We start from the raw sequence: 20,359 nt of genomic DNA, 5'->3' as shown, positions 1-20,359 counted from the left end.
CAAAGCAAATATTTAACAACTTTACTGCGAAACCTCATCTGTCTTAAATTACTTAAATAAAAATTGGATTTATGGATAGGGGGATAAATTACTATGTTTTGCTGTTGGGGTTTAACACTGGCCAGTAACAAAGCACCACACAGCCACTTACTCCCTCTGCAGTGGGATGGGGAAGAGAATTGGAAGGTTAAAAGTGAGAAAACTCCTGGGTTGAGATGAAGACATTTTAATAGGTAAAGCAAAAGCTGTGCATGCAAGCAAAGCAAAACAAGGAATTCATTCACCACTTCCTGTCAGCAGGCAGGTGCTCAGCCATCTCCAGGAGAGCAGGGCTCCATCATGTGTAACAGTGACTTGGGAAGACAAACGCCATCACTCTGAACATCTCCCCCTTCCTCCTTCTTCCCCTAGCTTTTAATTGCTGAGCATGAAACCATACGGTATGGGATATCCCTTTGGTCATTTGGGGTCAGCTGTCCTGCCTGTGTCCCCTCCCAACTTCTTGTGCCCCCCCCAGCCTCCTCGCTGGTGGGGTGGTGTGAGGAGCAGAAAAGGCCGTGACTCTGTGTGAGCGCTGCTCAGCAATAACTGAAACAGACCTGTATTATCAACGCTGTTTCCAGCACAAATCCAAAAGACAGACCCGTACTAGCTACTATGAAGAAAATTAACTATCCCAGCCAAAAATAAGCACATTTGAGCAAACTAATATAAGGGCTTCCACAAAGTAGAACACAGGTCTGGGCTGAAAAGTAGAAAAAGTGATGCTAAATGTACTGCAAAAGGAGAAACATTATATTCCATTTCTACCATCTTCAGATGAGGAAAGAGCCAGTGGACCAGAGATCAAAATTGGCAATGGCTTGTTCTGCTAGGCTTGTAATTCTGATGACAGGCTAAGTGAGTGAGATAAGAGTGCTCTTCTAATAGGTTCAATAAAGATTTTGAAGTAGTATCATAAAAATTTCTGTGTGATATGTACTGTGTGAGCTTTTGTAGTATATGGACAGTTCAGTTAAAAAACTGTTCCCAAGTTACTTGTCATAAAGGACCAAAAGGTAGTTCAGGTAAGTGTTGAGAAAAGTATAAAAAAGCTGGTAGAAGATGACTTTAAAATAATGACAGAGCTTTCTGGGCAGTAGTAGTACACATTGGTAGTGGTAGTACCAATAGTAAGCTGTCAGAGGGAGTGAGGGACAAAGAAAGGTAAAATAACCAAACTTCTTTTCAGTTGATTAAAAACTGTTTAAAACTGTCAAAGCTGAGGAGCAAAACATTAGTGTCTTTAACTTGAGTGAGGTCCAGTAGCAAGTCGTTACTGAAATGTCAAGACTGCTAAGGACCATTTTAGTCTTTATTATTTATTTTCCTTTCTTCAGGTTTACAGTTGTTAAGCAGGGATTATTGACCAGGTGCAAGAAAACTGTATGATAGCTCACCTTTTAAACGGACAAATGACCTCTGAAGCTTGGCAATTTTGTTAGCTATTACTTTTGAGTAGTTCTGATGCTTGTTCAAATGAGGTGGTGGAGGGGAACACAGATTAAGGATACCAAGTGCTGGTTCATTCAGAGGAATTGAAAGTGTATTAAAATAAACATTCCATTTGTCTCTGCATTTACAGCAAAAAAGTAGTAAAAAGGTTTCAGAATCAGTATTGGAACCATCCTTGTAAGAAGGCAATTTTTTCAGCAAATGTAGAAGTCTAGAAGTTTTTTAAATTATTGCCTTCTTGCAGGGGGTGATGCTTGGTGAAGTTCAAGGAAAAATGGGTGGGACAAGTGTGCTGTGCAGCAGATAGCAGTAAGGTGAAAGGGAAATGAGAGTAATAGTAGGACTCATAGAAATGGGCTGAATGCTGTCGTTTTATGGGAGTCTTATAAAGCAGGACAACTTGAGAGAAGCAGTGATAATCTAGTATGACTCAAGTGAGGAGCAGTCAGTGTTTAGAGATGAGAATTGAAAGATTAAGGACTTTTACAAAAAAGCTGTTGTCAACATTTTGTTTGGGTTATTGGGAAAACTTTGGATTTGCCTTGATGGTACAGGATTTAATGAAGAAGAAGAAAATCACTTGGTGTAGGATGGGGGTGGAGGGAAACTTGTATGGCAGGTTGTGGGAATAGTTGTAAATTTGAAGGCTGCGTAAACATTACGCTAATTTAAAGGCTAAAATTGAGTCTGTGATATCGTTGACTGTGATTGTTTTGGTTTAAATGGTAAATGTTTCATGCATAGATCGCTTCAGCTAATATCCTCAAAATTTTCATTATAAAATAGTAACAAAATTTTTGTTTGTGACTTGAAAAGCCTTTTTAAAGTCAGAGTGGATGGTCTCCTGATTTCAAAATTCCTAATAACATAATTCAGTGCCCCACAATTCCTGATGAAAGAAGGATATGGAATAGATCTTCAGGGTCAGCATGCAGAAAGAATAATGAGGCTTGTGCTTACAGATGCTTGTTTGAATTAAAATAAATACTGGAGTTGGTAGAAATCAGATGACAAAACTTGTACCTCCTGACCATTATTTTCTCTCCCACAGTGTAAGGGGAAGAAATATATTTGGGTGTTTTCTTTTTGTGCTTCAATATAATAAAAATGAGTTGTACAAATGGATTAGGAAGCTAGAGACAGCTGAGAGGTAGTTTGATCTTACACATTACATGAACCAGAAGACCTGGTGAAGCAATGTATCCCTTGGGGAAGGAAGGACAGCTTGTTCTTTGTGTGAAGTAAATAAAAGAATTACAGCCAATCACATTTCCAGCTGAGAAGCACAGGCTTTTTTTATCTTTTAAAAAATTCAGTTTACTATAAATGTTTTCAGACATTAGATCTTGCTAGCCTTTGCTAGATTTCTAGATAGAAATCAATTTTGAAAAAAGGTCGATTCAACATTTAATCTTGTGGTGCTGAACCTTGTATCTTGTTCATTAGAGCTGTTACTTAGACTTTTTTAAAAATCAGATTGTGAATTTGGACTTCTAAGGTAGGTACTCTGGAGGTACTAAAGGTGAAGGTTATTTGCAAAATGGATCCTTTTAATCACGAATAGATGGTATTTATAGAGTCAGTTGATACTAGCCACCACTTACCAACAACTTATTTAGTGCTATTGAACTGGATTGCCTATAAATCATAAAACTTAAAAAAGCATTAGTTTTTTTTTAGTGTTTGTGTTTTAAAAACAAGCCTTGAGTGTCATCTTCATTTCCATTCACAAATAGAGGAAAGCCAGAAAAATCGTACAGCGTGTAAGGGACATAAACAACTAAATGAATGGTTATTTATGGAAGCTAGGAAAACAAAACAAAGCAAGCCCTAGGAGCGCTTCCCTTATCAATGTAAAAATCTGCCAACTGCCCTATAAAAGTGTTGGTCAGGAAAAACTGTGTGTAGAGGTAATGCATGTAGAGAAATACTCTGATGTAACAGACTGAGTAAGAAGAGCTGAACAGATGTTGGTAAGATACATAACACAAAAACAAAGACATCAACTAGAGCAGGACAAGATATTATTTTTTTTCCCTATTTCAGAAGTAGATTTTCATGTAGTACACAAGGTTTAGAAAGAATAATATTTAATTATCTGTGGAGAAAATATTCTTACTTTTTTGAAACAGCATTAATTCCTGAAATAGTTATAACTTTTAGGAATCTGGAATGAATGTTAATTTTGGGATATAAACTTGATGTTTTGTGAGTAATTCAAAATGCTACCGTTGTGCAGGAAATGCGGCTTGAGTTTGTGGTGGTTAAAGTTGAATTACAATCCCAGGTGGGCAGTTTGCCTGTGCAATCCGAGGTAGATGATGTAGGCAACTGTAATAGGAACATAAACTATGATTGAATTATCTTCTGAATTAATTCTTAGCAGCTAGTAATCATGAAATGCATTTATCAAGGTTGGTTGTACTACTCAAAGAATTCAGAAATGTGCCTCCAAATGCATTTTCCTTCAACTGCTACGGGCATATTTATATTAACTTTCAAACTGACAATTATTCCGTTTTGTCTCTACACCGTTTAGCAGTGTCCTTTGTGTTCTCATTTGCTGCATTGCCTTCTGCACTGGGTATTAATATCTCTTTCTCAAAGTATAGACCCCCAGAGTTGTCCAGCTTGAAGTAGTGTTATCTTCAAAACCAAGCACTATGAAGCTGAAGGTTTATTTTAGGTGTTCTTAAAAGTTTTAAAATAAGGAGGGGATGCTACCATGGAAGACATTGATTATGTAGTCTTATCCCTGCCACAAGACTGTAGATGGTATGGTAGACAGTGTTAATAGGACTTGAGATAACCCGGTATACCACTTTTTCATTTTCGTCCTGTACTTCAATGTTAAACTCGGAGAAAGGTATATTCTCTTTCATTACAAGCCATTAATAGCACTTAACTAGAAGATTAGACATAATTATGCTGAGTAAAACTCAAGTTGCTTCTTGGTTTTTTTTCTCCAGTTCACTGTGGTAATGGGTACACAGCTGTGGGAATGCAGCAATGATGGGTAAAATGCTAATATCACAGTAGGATATTACATTTAGAAAGGCACACCATCAAACAGCAATAACCAAGTGTTGCTATTATACAAAATCTGTAACAAAAAAGTTCTTCTCCTGTTCCTCTGATTTCTGCTGTGCACTCTGAGTCTCCTTTCTTTGGAGCTGGATGCTGTTAATTACTGCTTTTCTGCCCTTGGTGGGAAAGGGGTTGACAGTAAGCTCTGTTCTGCCCTCTCCTCTCCCTGGTGTCCTGGCTCTAAATGAAGTTTCTAGCAGAATTGACTTGTGCATATGGAGATCAGTGGATCCTGGGAAGAAGTTCTGCTGAAATAGGTGCCTGTAGCTGCACTGATGGAGTAGCAGGAAGGAGTTTGAAGATTGCTGTAGGAGAGGCACAGGTCCCTCACTCTAGTGAAATAAGAGTAATGAAGCCAATCAGAGCATTGATCTTCTCACTAACCTTTCTGCTGCTATGTTTTTAGAAGAAAGGCTATATTTGATTGTGGTATTATTACCATTATTGTTATTTGTTATTTTTATTACTATTGCAGTTCACAACGCTTGGTTGTTACTTTTCTTACTGACAATAGAATACTTTTGTAGAAAGTGCTGTTAGAAGGAATAACACTTGGAAACAGTTCTAACTTGAGTTTCCTGCTAAATATCAGGAAGTTAGTGGCTAATAGCAGCAGTTATTAGTGACATTTCCTTTAGATAGTACAACTTGTTAAATAAGATACTTTCATTGACTAGTTAGAAAAAACCGTGATACTTGGCATTTGCAGGTAAAATGAGGGTTAGTTCTTACACCGGGAGACAATGATGTCCATCCCTGCCAGAATAACCTTCTAACTCTGAGACTTATTTTATTGTTGTGATAATTGCAGACAGCACAAATGCTAATCAAAAGCGAAGCACTGTAGCCTGCTTGAGCTAGAAGTACACTGTGTCTGCACAAAGTCCTCAGTGAGGGGACAGAGGGAAGAGAGGATCCCCTCTAGCTAAAAATCATGAGAGCTGCTGCTGTAAAAAATCATCTCATCATAAATTCCTCTGGTTTTGGACTTCATACTGTCAGTTAAATGTCTGTACTGCTAACTTCAGTCATGTGCAGTAGCAAACTGGCAGTATAGTCTGGGCGGTCCTTACTTAATCCTCAGGTCTGAAAGAGCTGCACTATGAATAAAACACGGGGATTCATAGAATCATAGAATGGTTTGGGTTGGAAGGGACCTTAAAGATCATCTAGTTCCAACCCCCCCTGCCATGGACAGGGACACCTTCCACTAGACCAGGTTGCTCAAAGCCCCGTCCAACCTGGCCTTGAACACTGCCAGGGAGGGGGCAGCCATAACAGAATCACAGAATCATTTTGGTTGGAAAAGACCTTGAAGATCACCTAGTCCAATCCTTAACCTAACATTGACAGTTCTCAACTACACCATATCCCTAAGTACTGTGTCAGCCTCTCTGGGCAACCTGTTCCGGTGCCTCACCATCCTCTCAGTAAAGAATTTCTTCCTTATATCTAATCTAAATCTATTCTCTTTCAGTTTAAAACTGTTACCCCTCGTCCTATCCCTACACTCCCTGATACAGAGTCCCTCCCCATCTTTCCTGTAGCCCCCTTTAAGTACTGGAAGGCTGCTATAAGGTCTCCCCGGAGCCTTCTCTTCTCCAGGCTGAACAACCCCAACTCTTCTCAGCCTGTCCTCATAAGGGAGGTGCTCCAGCCCCACAATCATCTGGATAGAGTGGTTCATTTTTCAAATCCATGTCTCTCCAACTTAGAGAGAAGGATGTCATGTGGGACAGTGTCAAATGCTTTGCACAAGTCCAGGTAGATGATATCACTTGCTCTTCCTTTATCCACCAATGCTCTAACCCTGTTGTAGAAGGCCATGAAATTCATCAGGCATTATTTTCCCTTAGTGAAGCCACGTGGGCTGTCACCAGTCCTTATTTTTCATGTGCCCTAGCATAGTTTCCAGGAAGATCTGCTCCATGATCTTGCTGGGCACAAAGGTGAGATCTATTGGCCTGTAGTTCCCCAGGTCTTCCTTTTTTCCCTTCTTAAAAATGGGAGTTATGTTTTTCTTTTTCCAGACAGCAGGAACTTCACCAGACTTCTGTGATTTCTCAAATGTGATGGATAGTGGTTTAGCACCTTCAACTGCCAGTTCCCTTAGGACTCACAGATGCATCTCATCAGGTCCCATGGACTTGTGTACCTTCAGGTTCCTTAGATGGTCTCAAACCTGGTCTTCTCCTACAGTGGGTGATTCTTCATTCTCCCAGTCCCCGCCTTTACCTTCTGCGTTTTGGGCGCTGTGGCTGGAGCCCTTGCTGGTGAAGACCGAGGCAGAAAAGTTGAGCTGTGCTTTTTAGAGCATTTTTAGTCTTTGTCAAGTTTGTGGCTGTAGTGTTTGCATATAGTATACATATAACACATATACAGAAAATATAACAATGTAGCATATTGTGCAGTTCTTGCTCTTCACTTATATTTCTGTGGTATACATCTTCATGAAGGATGTACCATGACTATCCGTAACTGATGGCTTCTCTTTCTCTTCTCCAGGTCATCTAAATGCATTTTTGTGTTTGTAGAGCTAGTGCTGATAAAGCAGTTCTGAATACTTTTAAAAAGACCTTCAGATACTGAGAATACTTCAAACACTGAAGCTGACAGTTCACTAGGATTGTAACTTGTTAATTTCATATACTTATAATTTCCATAAAGTTTCAACTCCCATTTTTCTTCTCACTTTTTTGCCTCTCGAGTTCATACTTCTGAAACCTGTCTTCATCTAATGTAGACAGGCATCTTTTGAGTTGGGATTTGTTTTACCAGGACCTTGTAGGAACTATTGCTTTCTTATCACTAAATATTATTAAATTTCTTGTGCTTACACCAACCATCATTCTCACATTTTGAGTAGCAGTGGAGTATTCTGTTTGCTTGGGAATTTTTAGCTATGTCTGCAGAAAACTTTGTCTGTTTTGAAATAATTGTTTGGCCAGCACTTGTATATCTGTTGTTGATGACTTACCTTGCTGATGAAAAGAAGTAGTCTTAGAACCAAGCTGCATTGATTTTTGCCTTAATTTCTTTTTTTTTTCCCAGTGCTGCAGAAAGTTGTGGTGCTTTCTCTCCCCCAGCTTAATCCCTGTTTTCTCAACTGTACTTATTTGTCACACAAATCAGTTACTAAGTTTATTGCAAACTAACTTACTTGTAAGCTCATATAAAAAGCTTAAAAAGACTGAGGAGATCAACATTTATATTATTAGTAGGTGGCAAAAACTGCAGTAAAACTCCATAGGTTTTATCTGAATAAGTTGGTTTTAGTAACTGGAGAATTTTCCTACTTGTAAGCATCTTTCTGGTTGAAAATAGTTTTTTGAAATGAGGAAAGAAAATAGAAGTCAAAGTGTGCTTGAGTTGGCTTCATTGTTTCACTGTTAGTTCTGAGGCTGACCACTGTGCAGCATCATGACATTGTATATGTAGAGTTTCTAGTCTTATGTGATAACACATGAAGTTGATATGCCATTTCATTATAAAAATAACTTTCACTTTAGCATGGTGATATAGAGAATCTAGTCATAGAAGTGAATTATGAAGAGTTCTTTGATTTTTGATTATCTCTGAATGTTTGTTTCATGATCCTTGGAAATTTCAATTGTGAAAGATCAAGCGTGGGGCTTTTCAGTATGTGGATGCAGGCCAATAATTGGAAGATTGAAGCCTGCAATGTAGAAAAGGCAAAATTCCATACTCTCTGATGTTGCTAGTTAACAACAGGTTAATATGTGAACATCTGATTTAATTTATAATGCTTTAGTCATCTGTATCTGTTGGCTTTTGTTTCATGTTTTGTTTCAGACTTTTGTTTTTTTTTTTTCTTATCCATCTTTAATTCTAGAACAACCAGAGAATGGTAATGATGCTACTGAATTGGGCAACTTTGTCATACCTGAGATTAGTGTCACAAGTGTGGCTGGAGAGAGGACCGGGAATGGGGAAAAGAGCAGAGCACTAGCAGAGAATGATGTTCAGCATTTACAGGGAGTACAGGAAACAGCTACAGATCCTAGAACTGACAGCAAAGGCATGCCAGAAATCAGGAGGCAAAAATCTGTAAGAAAAATGATGGAGGATGGAATAAACTCATCTGGCAGAGTGCAGTTTTAGCAGAGCACTTGTAGCTGCACTCTAAGGTACCACTGTTGATTGAAAGGGTCACTGCTGCATGTTTGGAGAATTAAAAGTATGCAGTTAATATATTTGCATGTGTAATAACACAAATGCATGTATTGCACACAGCTTCGTCTGTGCCACAGACAATGATGACACAAAAGTAGATATGTTTAATCTGGAGAAAATACATTGTGAGACTCAATATACCTTTGAGTTTATTAAGCATATTTATTGAGTTTACAAAATCCAGTGATCAATGGTGTGAAGAATCCATCAAAACGGATGAGAAAAGTATCTCACTGTGTACCTCAGATTTCCCAAATTCCACCTTTCACGGTATACAGGAGATCTCCTGTTGTGCTTGAGTTTCCAACTCATGCCACCAGACCTATGATGCAGAAGGTGACCTTTCAGTCCTGAAGCATTCTTGGGATGCTAAAAGTGCAGGTGCCATATTGGGTGTCCTGGGGCATTGATCACATACCTTTATAATTAACAAGCTTTGCAAAATCATATATTGGAGCACTTGCTCAAAATAAGATTTAGATTTTTTTTTTTGTTCTGTGTGGTATCTTCTAATCTGTAAATTTCTAATCTCCTGCATGAATTAACAAGACTGCTTTTTTTTTCCCCTTCCCAAAATCACTACAAAATGAGATTGTGGGCATGCTTTTTGATCTAGTTAATGCAGCATTACTTGCTGTAACTTTATATCCTAATGAACCTTAATTCCAAAATGTAACGGAATAGGTAAGTGTTTTGTCTTCTGTTTTCTGTTCTGTTGCTGTATGGCTTCATGCTCATATATATCGAAATCTAGCAATACATAAAATCAATAAATGTGATGAAAGTAATTGCTAATTCTTTATTTCTCTTTCTACCGTGCAGGTAATACTGATTTAGCAATTCAAGAAGAACTGATGGAAGTATCTGAAACTGATGAAGGGTTTTACTCTAGGGCTACTTCTAGTACAAGTCAGTCTGCTCTATCTAACAGCAGCAACACGAGCAGTAAGAACCTTTTAGGGAAGAGCCAACGAAGGTCTGGAGGAAGCAAAGCTGGAGGAAAAGAAAAAGAAGGAGAAACCTGCAGAGAACACTTGTCACGAAAACAAACTCAGAGAGCCATGAGTGAGAATCTGGAGCTTGTCTCTCTGAAGAGACTGACACTGACAACTAGCCAGTCCCTGCCTAAGCCTGGCAGCCATAGTCTGGCCAGAACGACCACTACTGTGTTTAGTAAATCATTTGAACAGGTCAGTGGTGTCACAGTTCCAAATAATCGTGGTGGTGTATCTGGTACAGAGGCAAACAGGTTTTCAGCTTGCAGTCTCCAGGAGGAAAAACTGATGTATGGAACAGAAAGAACAGATCTTCCGATTTTAAGCAAACAACCTAATCAGCAGCGACCTCCCAGTATTAGCATAACTTTGTCAACAGATTGATATTGAAATGGCAAGTATAAAAAATAAGATATTGAGGGTTTATGCTGATATTGGTACATTATGCTCCTTAATATACTGTATGTTGCTTTCTTAAACCTCAAGCCCATAAATTCTTATTTGGCTCACATTTGATGGCAATAGTGGATAGGCAACAGTTGTAATTATTTTGCATCAACTTCTAGTAGCTTGGAAAGTTCCTCTTTGACTTGCTGTATTTATACACCTAATTGATTGTGAAGTTTACAGCTTCACCAGTCTAACATGCATTGATTCGGTTGGTTAGCCACTGACCAAGATGCGTGGCTTTTTACAGATGCACAGTATGGGAGCAAATAGAGCCACTGTCCCAGATTCTGCTTTTTCACTACCAGTTGATATAGGCAAAACTGCAAGTACTTGTTTTATTTAACAGGAGTCTCGCAGTATAGTATGGGCATGAAATTTTGGAACGGCATTGTAGGAAGAACCATTCTCTTATGTTCACCTTACATGTAAGCACAGCTTTATCATGGCTAAAACTAGAAGCATCAGTTCAGTGTTTGATGCTATGGCAGGTTTTGTAATGGTAGTTAGTACACGTTGCGATGTTCGTACCTCTTTATGCCTACATGAGTCTGAATTATAGATGCTTTTTGGTTTTTCTGTACGTCTTTGAACCAGGGCCAAAAGTCATACAGAAGCAGTACTTGTGGATGGGAGTTCTTACCAGTTGCTATAGTAGTCACTCTTTAGACTTATAAATTGTGTGACAGAATCTGTCTGTCTTTCAGATTCTTAAATATCAGGCACAAAACTTCTCACTGAAAAGTCACTGTCATCAGTATTTTTATTATTTGTGGGGAAGAGATGTGCTTATGTCATGATGTTATGTAGGAAATAAGGTATGAACCTCTTGCACTGACTCAAGCAAATCAGGAATGTGTTTAACGTGAACTTGTTACTTGAGACTAAGAATATTACCAAAGGATGTGTACTTTCAGTAACTTGCAAGCACAAAGGGAAATCATAATGTAAATATAACTAGCACTGTAATTCCTAGTCTTTTATATCTGTTATTTTTCTAGTTTGAAATTCTAAAACAGCAGTGTGTTCAAGGTTACCTAACCTTTAACTTTCAGTTAGTTTGGTGACCTTGTTTAATACCAACTTTTAAAACATTAAGATTTTAATTAAAAATGGACATTAAAACTTATTATGCAGAAATTTGGAGAAGCAATAGCTGACACAACCACTCCAGTAGCAGCAATTAGCTGATAAACAGATAATATGTTGTTATGAGTGGAGACGTAGGATGAAGGCCTAAGGCAGTCATTCCCAACTGTCCAGGTTTCTGCAGCTTGTGATCCCTTATTGTGAAGAACCCTGTAACAGAACAAACACTAAAATTCTGGTAGACTTTCCTATTTGCCTGGACATAAGTTTAGATATCCTTCTTTGACCTAAACTGAAGCACAAGTAACTTTTAAGCAGATAATGTTATTCAGGTTTATAGCAATTAATAAGCTGGTTAATTAACGTAAAGAGATCAGGAGACGTAGTTGATAGGGACAAGTAAGTTGTATAATTCTACTTATAAGACTGCAGACTAGGTGTGTACATTTCTTAATATTCACCAAAGTATGTGGAATAGCTGCATCAGTCTGTAGATGTCTGTCTTCACCTAAGAGCCTGAGTTTAAATGGATGTGCCACACTTTTTTTATTCTTCAGTTTGTTGCGTGAAACTGTTCTAGTAATGCAGTATTTCACCTTTTTATAGTAAAGTGTTTTCTTATTTGTACATGAAAACTTACATTCCTATTGTATAAACTACAAGTTTGTCCTGTTTAGTGTTTAATACTTTGGCCAGTGAAATAAACTAGTTCTTTGAAGTTGTATGGTTTTGTAAATACCTTGTACAGCTGAAAATTTTGCCTCTTTTTTACAGGTTTTTCTGCAGTACACATTAGACAATACATATGTTTCACATTGACTAATACACATGGGTGTTGGAGCATGCATAACCACAAGCAATAGAAGGGTTTTAGGCAGGTGATAGCAGATGTTGGCTAGCCCTACACATACTGAATGTAGAGCTTTTCCTTTGCTTCAAATTTGTTCTAGGTGTCACAAAGAAATAACTTGCAGAACTTAGAGCTGCTTCCTGATCTGCTCTGCAGTGCAGCATTTAATACTTTGGAAATATTTTACATTAATTTACATTGAAACATAAACTAGAATAGATAAAATGCAGTTGACAAACATTTGTTGTGATGGCATTAGTTGTGAGTTAGTGTTAAGGGACTAGATTTTTTAAGTAATTCTACTGGTTTTGTTTTGTTTCATTTAGTTCATGATTGTTTATCTCCGCAGTAGACACTCTTTCAAGCTGGGTGTTGGTATAAAAGATGTTTATTATACTGGGAAGATTTAGTCACTTTAGTTATAAATAATTAGAATTTCAAAGGATCTAAAATGCCATAAAATGTAGATATGTAACATAATGTTTACAGTACTGTTGGCTACAAGTCAAACAGTGTTAAATTGAAGTTAGTTTATCCTTTTATTTTATCCAGCTAATTATTCTAACTGGTCTGGCTTGAACCCAAGATATAGGCTCATATTGATACAACTGAAACTACATAAATACGTTTTTGAGAAAATGATAAAAGGAAAGCTGCTTGGTTGTAAAGGCTGCTGTTTCTGTATGTATATGGCTTCATATAAATATGTATGTATTGGTCTCTGGAACAACTTACACAATGAGCATGTTTTTGTGAACTGACATCACACCTTGATACTGATCAAGTCTAAAGAATTTCTTTCCTGATTTGAGTAGTAAAGCTTCCAGTTGTGCTTCTTTCTTTTCTTAAAAATGGAAAAGAAAACCCCCCACAACCCAAAAAACAGGGTAAGTGAGAGGCAGGGCAGAATTATTTGTTGTCCAAATATTCATGGTGCAGGATTGGGGAGGAGGAGAAGGAAGGGGGGAAGGAAACAGTTATTAATTCTTTCACAATATTTCTAAAATTATAAAGCTTTTGGGTTTTCAGCATTATCTGATCGCTTTAGACTGATGAATGAAAAATGTGTAGTAAAGAAGTAGAGGTCTTCTAACAGCTTAAGGAAAATCTATTAAGACATCCCATATTGTAGATACCTGGGAGTGGGTAGTTCTGGTGAATATACTCCAAACATCATACATGGGTGCAGCATTCTGCAGGAAAAATGTTATGTAGTGTAGGAGTGAATCATCTCAAATTACATGAAGAGAAGTTTTAATGCTGACACTTATAACTGACCTTACTGTTTTAAATCAAAGGGCACTGTTTCCAGTGATGGCTTTGAACAGCAACACTTTCAAAACTCTGAAGCTGAGAAGCATTATTTTTGTTGTGAGAATCTGTATCGTTTGTGCAAAAAGCATATGGCCTCTAACCGCTTGCTGTAAAGCTGTAATGACTTTTCTGAAGGGAGTGAAATGGCCTTGAATTGCCTTGAATACCTGACAGGTTTGACAGGTACAGAAATATATAGCTATTTTAGCTACACTTCTCTCTAAGGGGGTCTCTTCTAATTTCTATAATGATTCTAGAAATTTCTGAATTATTATGTCTTGATATCTTTTGTCAGTGTTTGAGGCTTACAGTGCTGTATATAGGTGAGTAATATATTGCCTTTTGTATTTGTATAATTCTTTTAAGACTAGGTGTGTACATTTCTTAATATTCACCAAAGTCTGTGGAATAACTGCATCAGTCTATAGATATCTGTCTTCACCTGAGAACCTGAGTTGAAATGAATGTGCCACGCTTTCTCATATTCCTCAGTTTCTTGTGTGACACTGTTCTGTGTTTTAGTAATGCAGTATTTTGCTTTTTTTACAGTGAAGTGTTCTCGTAATTGTACATGAAAACTTACATTCCTAGTGTATAAACGACAAGGTTGTCTTGTTTAATGTTTAATAATTTGGGCAGTAAAATAAACTTTTTTGAAGTTATATGCTTTTGTAAATACTTTCTACAGCAGAAAATTTTGCCTCTTCTTTACAGGCTTTGTTGAAATACGCATTAGATAGTAATGTATTTGTTCAGTTTTCATGATACACATCTAGAAGTCTCAGTAAGGTTGACCATATTACTTAAAATATGCTGAATGCCCATTTTACAGAGTGTAGGCTCTGCAGTCAGGTAAGACACCATGCCTAAACTAGTTGGCTGAGAAACACTGATTGATAGGTGAAAGGTGAGTTCAAGCAGATGAGTTGTAAACTGGTTGTTGACAGAAGCAGATGGGTGTCCTGTCAGTAATGTAGCACTGCTGGGGCAACTTGGTAGTTTTGATGGTGCTGATGTAACAGTGGTCTGATACACAGCCATTATCTGCAATGTGTCATCATTAGTAGAACTTCTATCCAGCAATCTTCATTGTGTTTCTGTGACCTGCTGGTGACCTGGGGGCTGTTGGCCATCTTTGCCGCAAGGGCATGTGTGGCTGGCTCATGTTCCCCTTGTTCATGAAGACCCCCAGGGCTTTTTCTGTAAAGCTGCTTCCCAGCTGCCTGGCCCCTGTGTGTGCTGGTGCCTGGGGTGGTTTGTCCCCAGGGGCAGGACTTGGTGTTACCCTTTAAACTTCCTGAGATTCATGTGTGGGCCCATGTCTCCTGCCTGTTGATGTCCCTGTGAATGGCAGCATCCCTCTGGGGTACCAGACTCTCCTCCTGGTTTTGTGTGGTCTTTAAACATGCCGAGGGTGAGCTCTGTACCATCACCCACCTTCATTAATGAAGATGTTAAACCATCCTGGCCTGGGTATTGACCCCTGGTGTACACCAGTGAGGCCAGGTCTCCAGCTGGGCTTTGTGCTACTGGTCACAGCTCTTTGAGCCTGACAGTTGAGGCAGTTTTCTGCTCTGGAGGCTGCTCTTGCTGGTAACAACAGAAGCAACGGCGGCACTGAGTACAATGGCCTTTTCCATATCTCCTGTCAGGAGGTCCTCTGCCCCACTCAGCTGTGGAGCCCTATTTTTCCCTAGTCTTCCTGTCACTGATGATATCTTTACTAAAGTTTTTCTTGTTGCCCTTCACCTCACTTGCCAGACTGCTTCATTTGGGCTTTGGCTTTCTTAACCCTATCTGCACATGCTTGGATAGTGCATCTATAGTCCCCCAAAGTCCACTGCTCTTGCTTCCACCTCTTGTATGCTTCTCTTTCATGTCTAAGTGTAGTCAAGAGCTCCTCACTCATGCATCCAGGCCTCCTGCCACCTCTGCTTGATTTTCTGTGTGTTGGGATGGACTGTTCTTGAGCCTGGAGGAGATGGTTCTTGAACATCAACCAGCTCTCCGGCCCTTTTCTCTAGGGTGGTCTCCTGTGGGCATCTACTGAGCAGATTCCCTGCACAAGGCAAGTCCTGTTCTTTTGTAGGTCCAGGGTTGTGATCCTGCATTTTGTTCAATGTTTCTTTCCTTTCCCCTTACAAATATAGTCTCTGGTGCAATGCTGTAGAGAAACCTTGATGAATGGAAGAACTGTACCAGATGGCAGCAGTGGGAGATCTCACTGTGCATTTTTTTCATCTCTTTCAAATGTCAGTCTTTAACCTGTTCTTTTGAATGGGCAAAACTCAAATTTCCCTTCGTGTGAATTTGAATACCACCACCTCTTCACAAAATGTGGTACAGAGTACAAAAGAAAGTAATGGTACCCCAAACCAGCCCTTAATGGAGGATGGGAGTACCTGAGAGCCTGCTGGCCAATTCACAGTGAGAGGAATGTTTGAAGGTAATACAACAGATTAGTAACCAGTTTACAGAAATTACATTTGTTTCTACAGACTTTACAGCTAGTTGCCTGCACTGAGCTTGTAATAATTTTTCATGTTTTATGTTAATCTAGCTCTGTATTAAAGTTGATTTCAGTATGGGGGTTTTCTCCCAACCCCCAGCTGCCAGGTAATAAATACATCTGTTAATTTAGGATAGTGGGAAAAATGTCACTGACTCCAGAAACCTCTGTGAAACAAACCTTTACATTGCACGGTGCTCGCTTCATTAACTTGATTCCTAAAATGAGGTTGTGTTTAATCATCTGTTACTCTAAATGTGCTGGGACAATACTGAAATTTAATGGTGCAGAAAGACTTGTGTAAGTTGGTCTGAGTCATACCGTACTGACAAGCTGCCTAGTTGTTGTTCTCATTGTTAATGCTGACTAATACTGGCAGTCCTCTATGTAGAATTTCTTGGTCTGGACTACAATGGTAGATTTTTCTAGTGAGAGAGGATAGATTTCAGAGGAGGTGAGAAGAAATACTGGCTTTTACCTCCACAACGTACAGCAAAGTAAGTGAAGGAGTGTTCGGTATTGGCACAGGAAGTCCTCAGTGTGGATATATGATTTTCTGATGTGTGTGCAATACAAATAGTGAACCAAAATAAAGAACAAACATTCAGTGTTTTCTCTGAAAAGATGCTTTGCTCATGCATACAACTTGAGTAGCATCTTTGATTCCTGTCAAAGTAGGAACAGAACAGTGACTCATTTAAAACATACATATAAAAACATATCTGTTACATACATGTGTGTATACACATTTATACATATACATGGTTTTGTCTTCAGCTGGTCAAGTTATGGAGGTTGTAGAACTGCTGGGGAGACTATTGGAGCTGGCAAAGACTTGTACCAGCATTGCTGTCAATGACCTATGATACCATCAAAAATAAATGGAGCTAGGCAATAAAAGCTGTAGTGTCACTGGTGTATTTTCCTTGTGGCATTATGTGCCAAGAGTAAATTGATTTGAATACAAATGGTAAAGGATCTTGCACTTATGCCCTAAATATGTCTTTAAAAAATTACAATATTTTTGGTTTGATTTTTTTGTTGTTGTTAAGATGCATTGTGGTTTCATTATTGTTAATAACCTGCAGTTCAGACTTTGCTAATAATTCAGATTGAATAATTGAATTGGGATAACATCATATACAATAACACTTTAGAATCAAGTGCGAGCCAACTGTCATTCCAAATGTCAGCTTTCGGCAGACTGTCCTGCCCCTAAAATGTTGGTGTTTGATAAATCTGCTATAATAAATCACAAAAGGGAAAGACTTTTGCAAGGTAACAGCATTGATGTTCCCCAGAACATTGTTTACTTTTTAGTTCATTGGGATTTATATTCCTCATTTCAGCCATTAAAGAAAACCCATCCAACTGCTGTTTAGCGAAGCTATTTCAGCTCTCCCTGTACTGACTGGAGAGAAGACACAGGCACTGTCACACTGATTCAGCACATCTTGAGAGAGGGAGACCCTCTCTGACACCCAAAAAGTGTTCATCCCATCTCCTTTCCTTCTCATCCTGAACCACTGGCTTAGTATTGCTGCCTCGTTACTGCTTCCTACTGAACTGAATCCGTACATCCGCCTGCTTGCTGCATAAAGCCAAAATAAGCTTTAGCATAGCATCAGTCACTTCAGCATAGCTCCAAATGTCAGCAGCTGTCCTATTTTAACTGAAGGCCTTACAAGCAGGCAGATGTCTAAGAAGCATAGATCTGGTTTAGTAATACTGCTGGCCAGGATATAAGGATCAGCTTGAAATAATGTGGACAGATGCTGGGAGTTAAGATTCAGACTGCCTCTGTTTGGATTATTTGAGTAATCATGAAGTAGTTGCATTTCTAAATGTCTAAAGCAAGGAAGAAGGAAAGAACTGGAGCACAAATCTTTCTATAGCAGTCCTGTTTCTGCCATTCTTGTTTCAGGATCCCACTTAAAAGTGTGTAATAGCTTTATCAGCTTCTGCATTTAAACATAGAATAGCAGGAAGGCTGTTAAAGCTTCCTTACAACTGAATGATAACTGTTTGGCTCTAGCTGAATCCTCTGACAAATCTGAGGCTTGGTTCTTAACTGTTCAGCCTGGGAAGGAGCTTCTCGACTGTCTCGCGTGGCGCATCAAATTCCTAACTTTAAGCTGCTTTGGTGATCTGCCAGAACTTATTCTTTCCTGCCACCAGTGTAGGAAGCCATGCTACAAAAGCATTGCCCTTGTTTCAGGTGTTCAAGTCTTCCCAAGCTCAGAGAAGGGCTGAGGAGAGATTTTCATCACTTCTTTACTCTTTGCCCAAGACAGCCTTCCTGACCAACACCACATTTGTTATAAGGCTGCCAGCCTTGTGCTGAGGCATTCGCACGGCAGCCAGTCCTATGTGAGGCCGTAGGAGCAAGGACAGAGGCCAGCGCCAACTGGAGATCTTTTCAAATACTCAGCCTTTGTGTGGGTAGACTCCTGTGCTGTGGAATGGCAGGAGGCTGGATGCACCTCTCAAACGGCCAGCGGGAGAGACAGTTTCAGAAGTCTCGACTGGACACTGCATTGAGCCCACAGAGCGCTTCAGCTGCCACTCTCCTGAACTGCTGTGATCCAGCTTTTTAACGGATTAATTCTCTGCTTTGGCATCATTACCCAAAATAAAATGTGCTTATGGACAAATAAGAAAGAAGAAGAAACTACTGAGCAGTTGTTTTCTCCAAGATTCCACGCTGCATTGTTCATCTTTTGTAAAGCCTGGCATGCATGATCCATACTGCAGCATGATCTGTGTGCTCCGTTCTTGATGACTGACAGAGTGTTTTTGTACCTTAGGAACAGTATGGGATGCTTGCGAGCATGAAGAGTTTTGACGCATTCTGGTAATGGTGAGATGAGTAACTTGTTAAATATGCCAACAAAATTAGTTACTAGGTAGATCCACTTACAAGGTATTTGATGCCATAATTTAATTTCAGGCAGAAAAGCAGTGCCTTGGAAGAATCTGTGTTCAATCTTGAGATACTGAGCAGCTTTAATGTGCCTTGACATTCAGTACCGCATTCATAATCCCTGTAATTATTCCTTCCTACTCTAATAAGAGCAGGCACTGTACAGCACAAGTACTGAGGGTTAGTTTTGTTTCATGCTTGAAAGGAGGAACACATCATATAAAGCACACTTTGTACTGAGCTGTGGGAAAAGAGGTGAATGGGAGGCTAAACCAGAAGCTTGAAAAGCAGTTCAAAATGTCTAGTACGCTTCCTCTCTGCCTGTCTCTGTAGGCAGTTTTGAATGAATGAAGAAGCTGCACAAAATGAGAGAAGCACAAAAGCTGAGAGCTTACTGGAGGGGGGACAGCTTTTGGAGGAAACCTCTTCTCCCATGGCTCCCACCTGACTGCAAGGGCAGGCATCTTCCCATCAGGCAGGGCTTGTGCTACGGTGTTCTGTTGCTTCCCTCCCTCTGCCAAAAATTTCTGCCTCTGTCTCCTTCTCAGAGAGAAACCTGAGCACTGGTACTGCCACAGTAACAAATATGGGAATTTAACACTGAAGCAACCTAATGTGGCACTAGAGGAACAATTGTGAGCAGTACTGGTGGCTGTGCCCTGCTACAGAGGTTTAAGCACTGATGATTTTCTTGTCATGCATTGGTGTCAAACTGCTTAATGGGTACCTGAAGCCAAAATGTCAGGAACTTCTGGACTGTTTCTCATAGAGGGTTAAAGAAAAGAAGGAGACATATAATGAATGGGTGTAAAGAATATATTTTGTGCTCTTAAAGGAGGTGGCCACTAGGCTGGCTATCGAGGTGCCCCTTAAACTGAAAGAAACAAGGGAATTAAGAGGACTTGGTGAATGTACTAGCCATCAGCTGGATATCTGAGGGAGTTTATGGAAGAGACGGTGCAAAGGCTACAGCCTTTGGTCAGATGTGACTTTACAAGGTGTGAAGGAGGCATCAATAAGGATGGAGGGTTGGACAACTCAAGGTGTGCAGGTATCAACCAAAGAGGAGAATGGAGACCCTGCAGTTCACAAGGTACATAAAACCAGCAAATCTGGTGTGATGGAGGAGCAAAGCTGTCCGTGTGGCATGGCATAGCTGATCTGTCCACCCAGAGCAAGAACGGGGTGCAGATCTGACTCTATAAGAGATCCCAATTAAAAAAAATGTTGATTGTCTCACTGATTTGACCAGTGTGATGTGACTTGGAAGGGATTTTTTTAATAATGCAAGGAGTTTGCATAACAACTAACAGACCACTCATGCAGCAGTATGCAAAAATATTTACTATAGAAATAATACACTGGAATAGCTTTTGTAAGTGGAGTATGAGCACGGACTGATCCATGGGACTGACAAAAGGCACGGGCAAAGGTAAGGATGGTGGAGTAGTTCAGCA

The 20,359-nt window shown here is 39.4% G+C and overlaps 1 protein-coding gene across 8 annotated transcripts in view; it reads left to right on the top strand.

Moving 5' to 3' along the window:
* Positions 1-14,132, top strand: part of HYCC1 (hyccin PI4KA lipid kinase complex subunit 1) — a 50,588-nt gene extending 36,456 nt beyond the window's left edge. For 6 of the 8 annotated variants that reach the window (XM_074837256.1, XM_074837292.1, XM_074837247.1 and 3 more), the window contains one exon: positions 9,598-14,132. In XM_074837256.1, the coding sequence (XP_074693357.1) occupies positions 9,598-10,154 (557 nt within the window). In that variant the 3' untranslated portion in view covers positions 10,155-14,132. Of the gene's footprint in view, positions 1-8,434; positions 8,730-9,597 lie in introns of all 8 variants that reach the window. The other 2 variants (XM_074837310.1, XM_074837299.1) reach the window with 2 other exon arrangements.
* The last annotated feature ends 6,227 nt before the right edge of the window (positions 14,133-20,359 follow it).

The sequence above is a fragment of the Strix aluco genome, chromosome 1, assembly GCF_031877795.1.
Source record: "Strix aluco isolate bStrAlu1 chromosome 1, bStrAlu1.hap1, whole genome shotgun sequence".
NCBI lineage: Eukaryota > Metazoa > Chordata > Aves > Strigiformes > Strigidae > Strix > Strix aluco.
The sequence above is the reverse complement of the archived record's forward strand: the minus strand, read 5'-3'. Positions and strand labels throughout refer to the sequence as shown.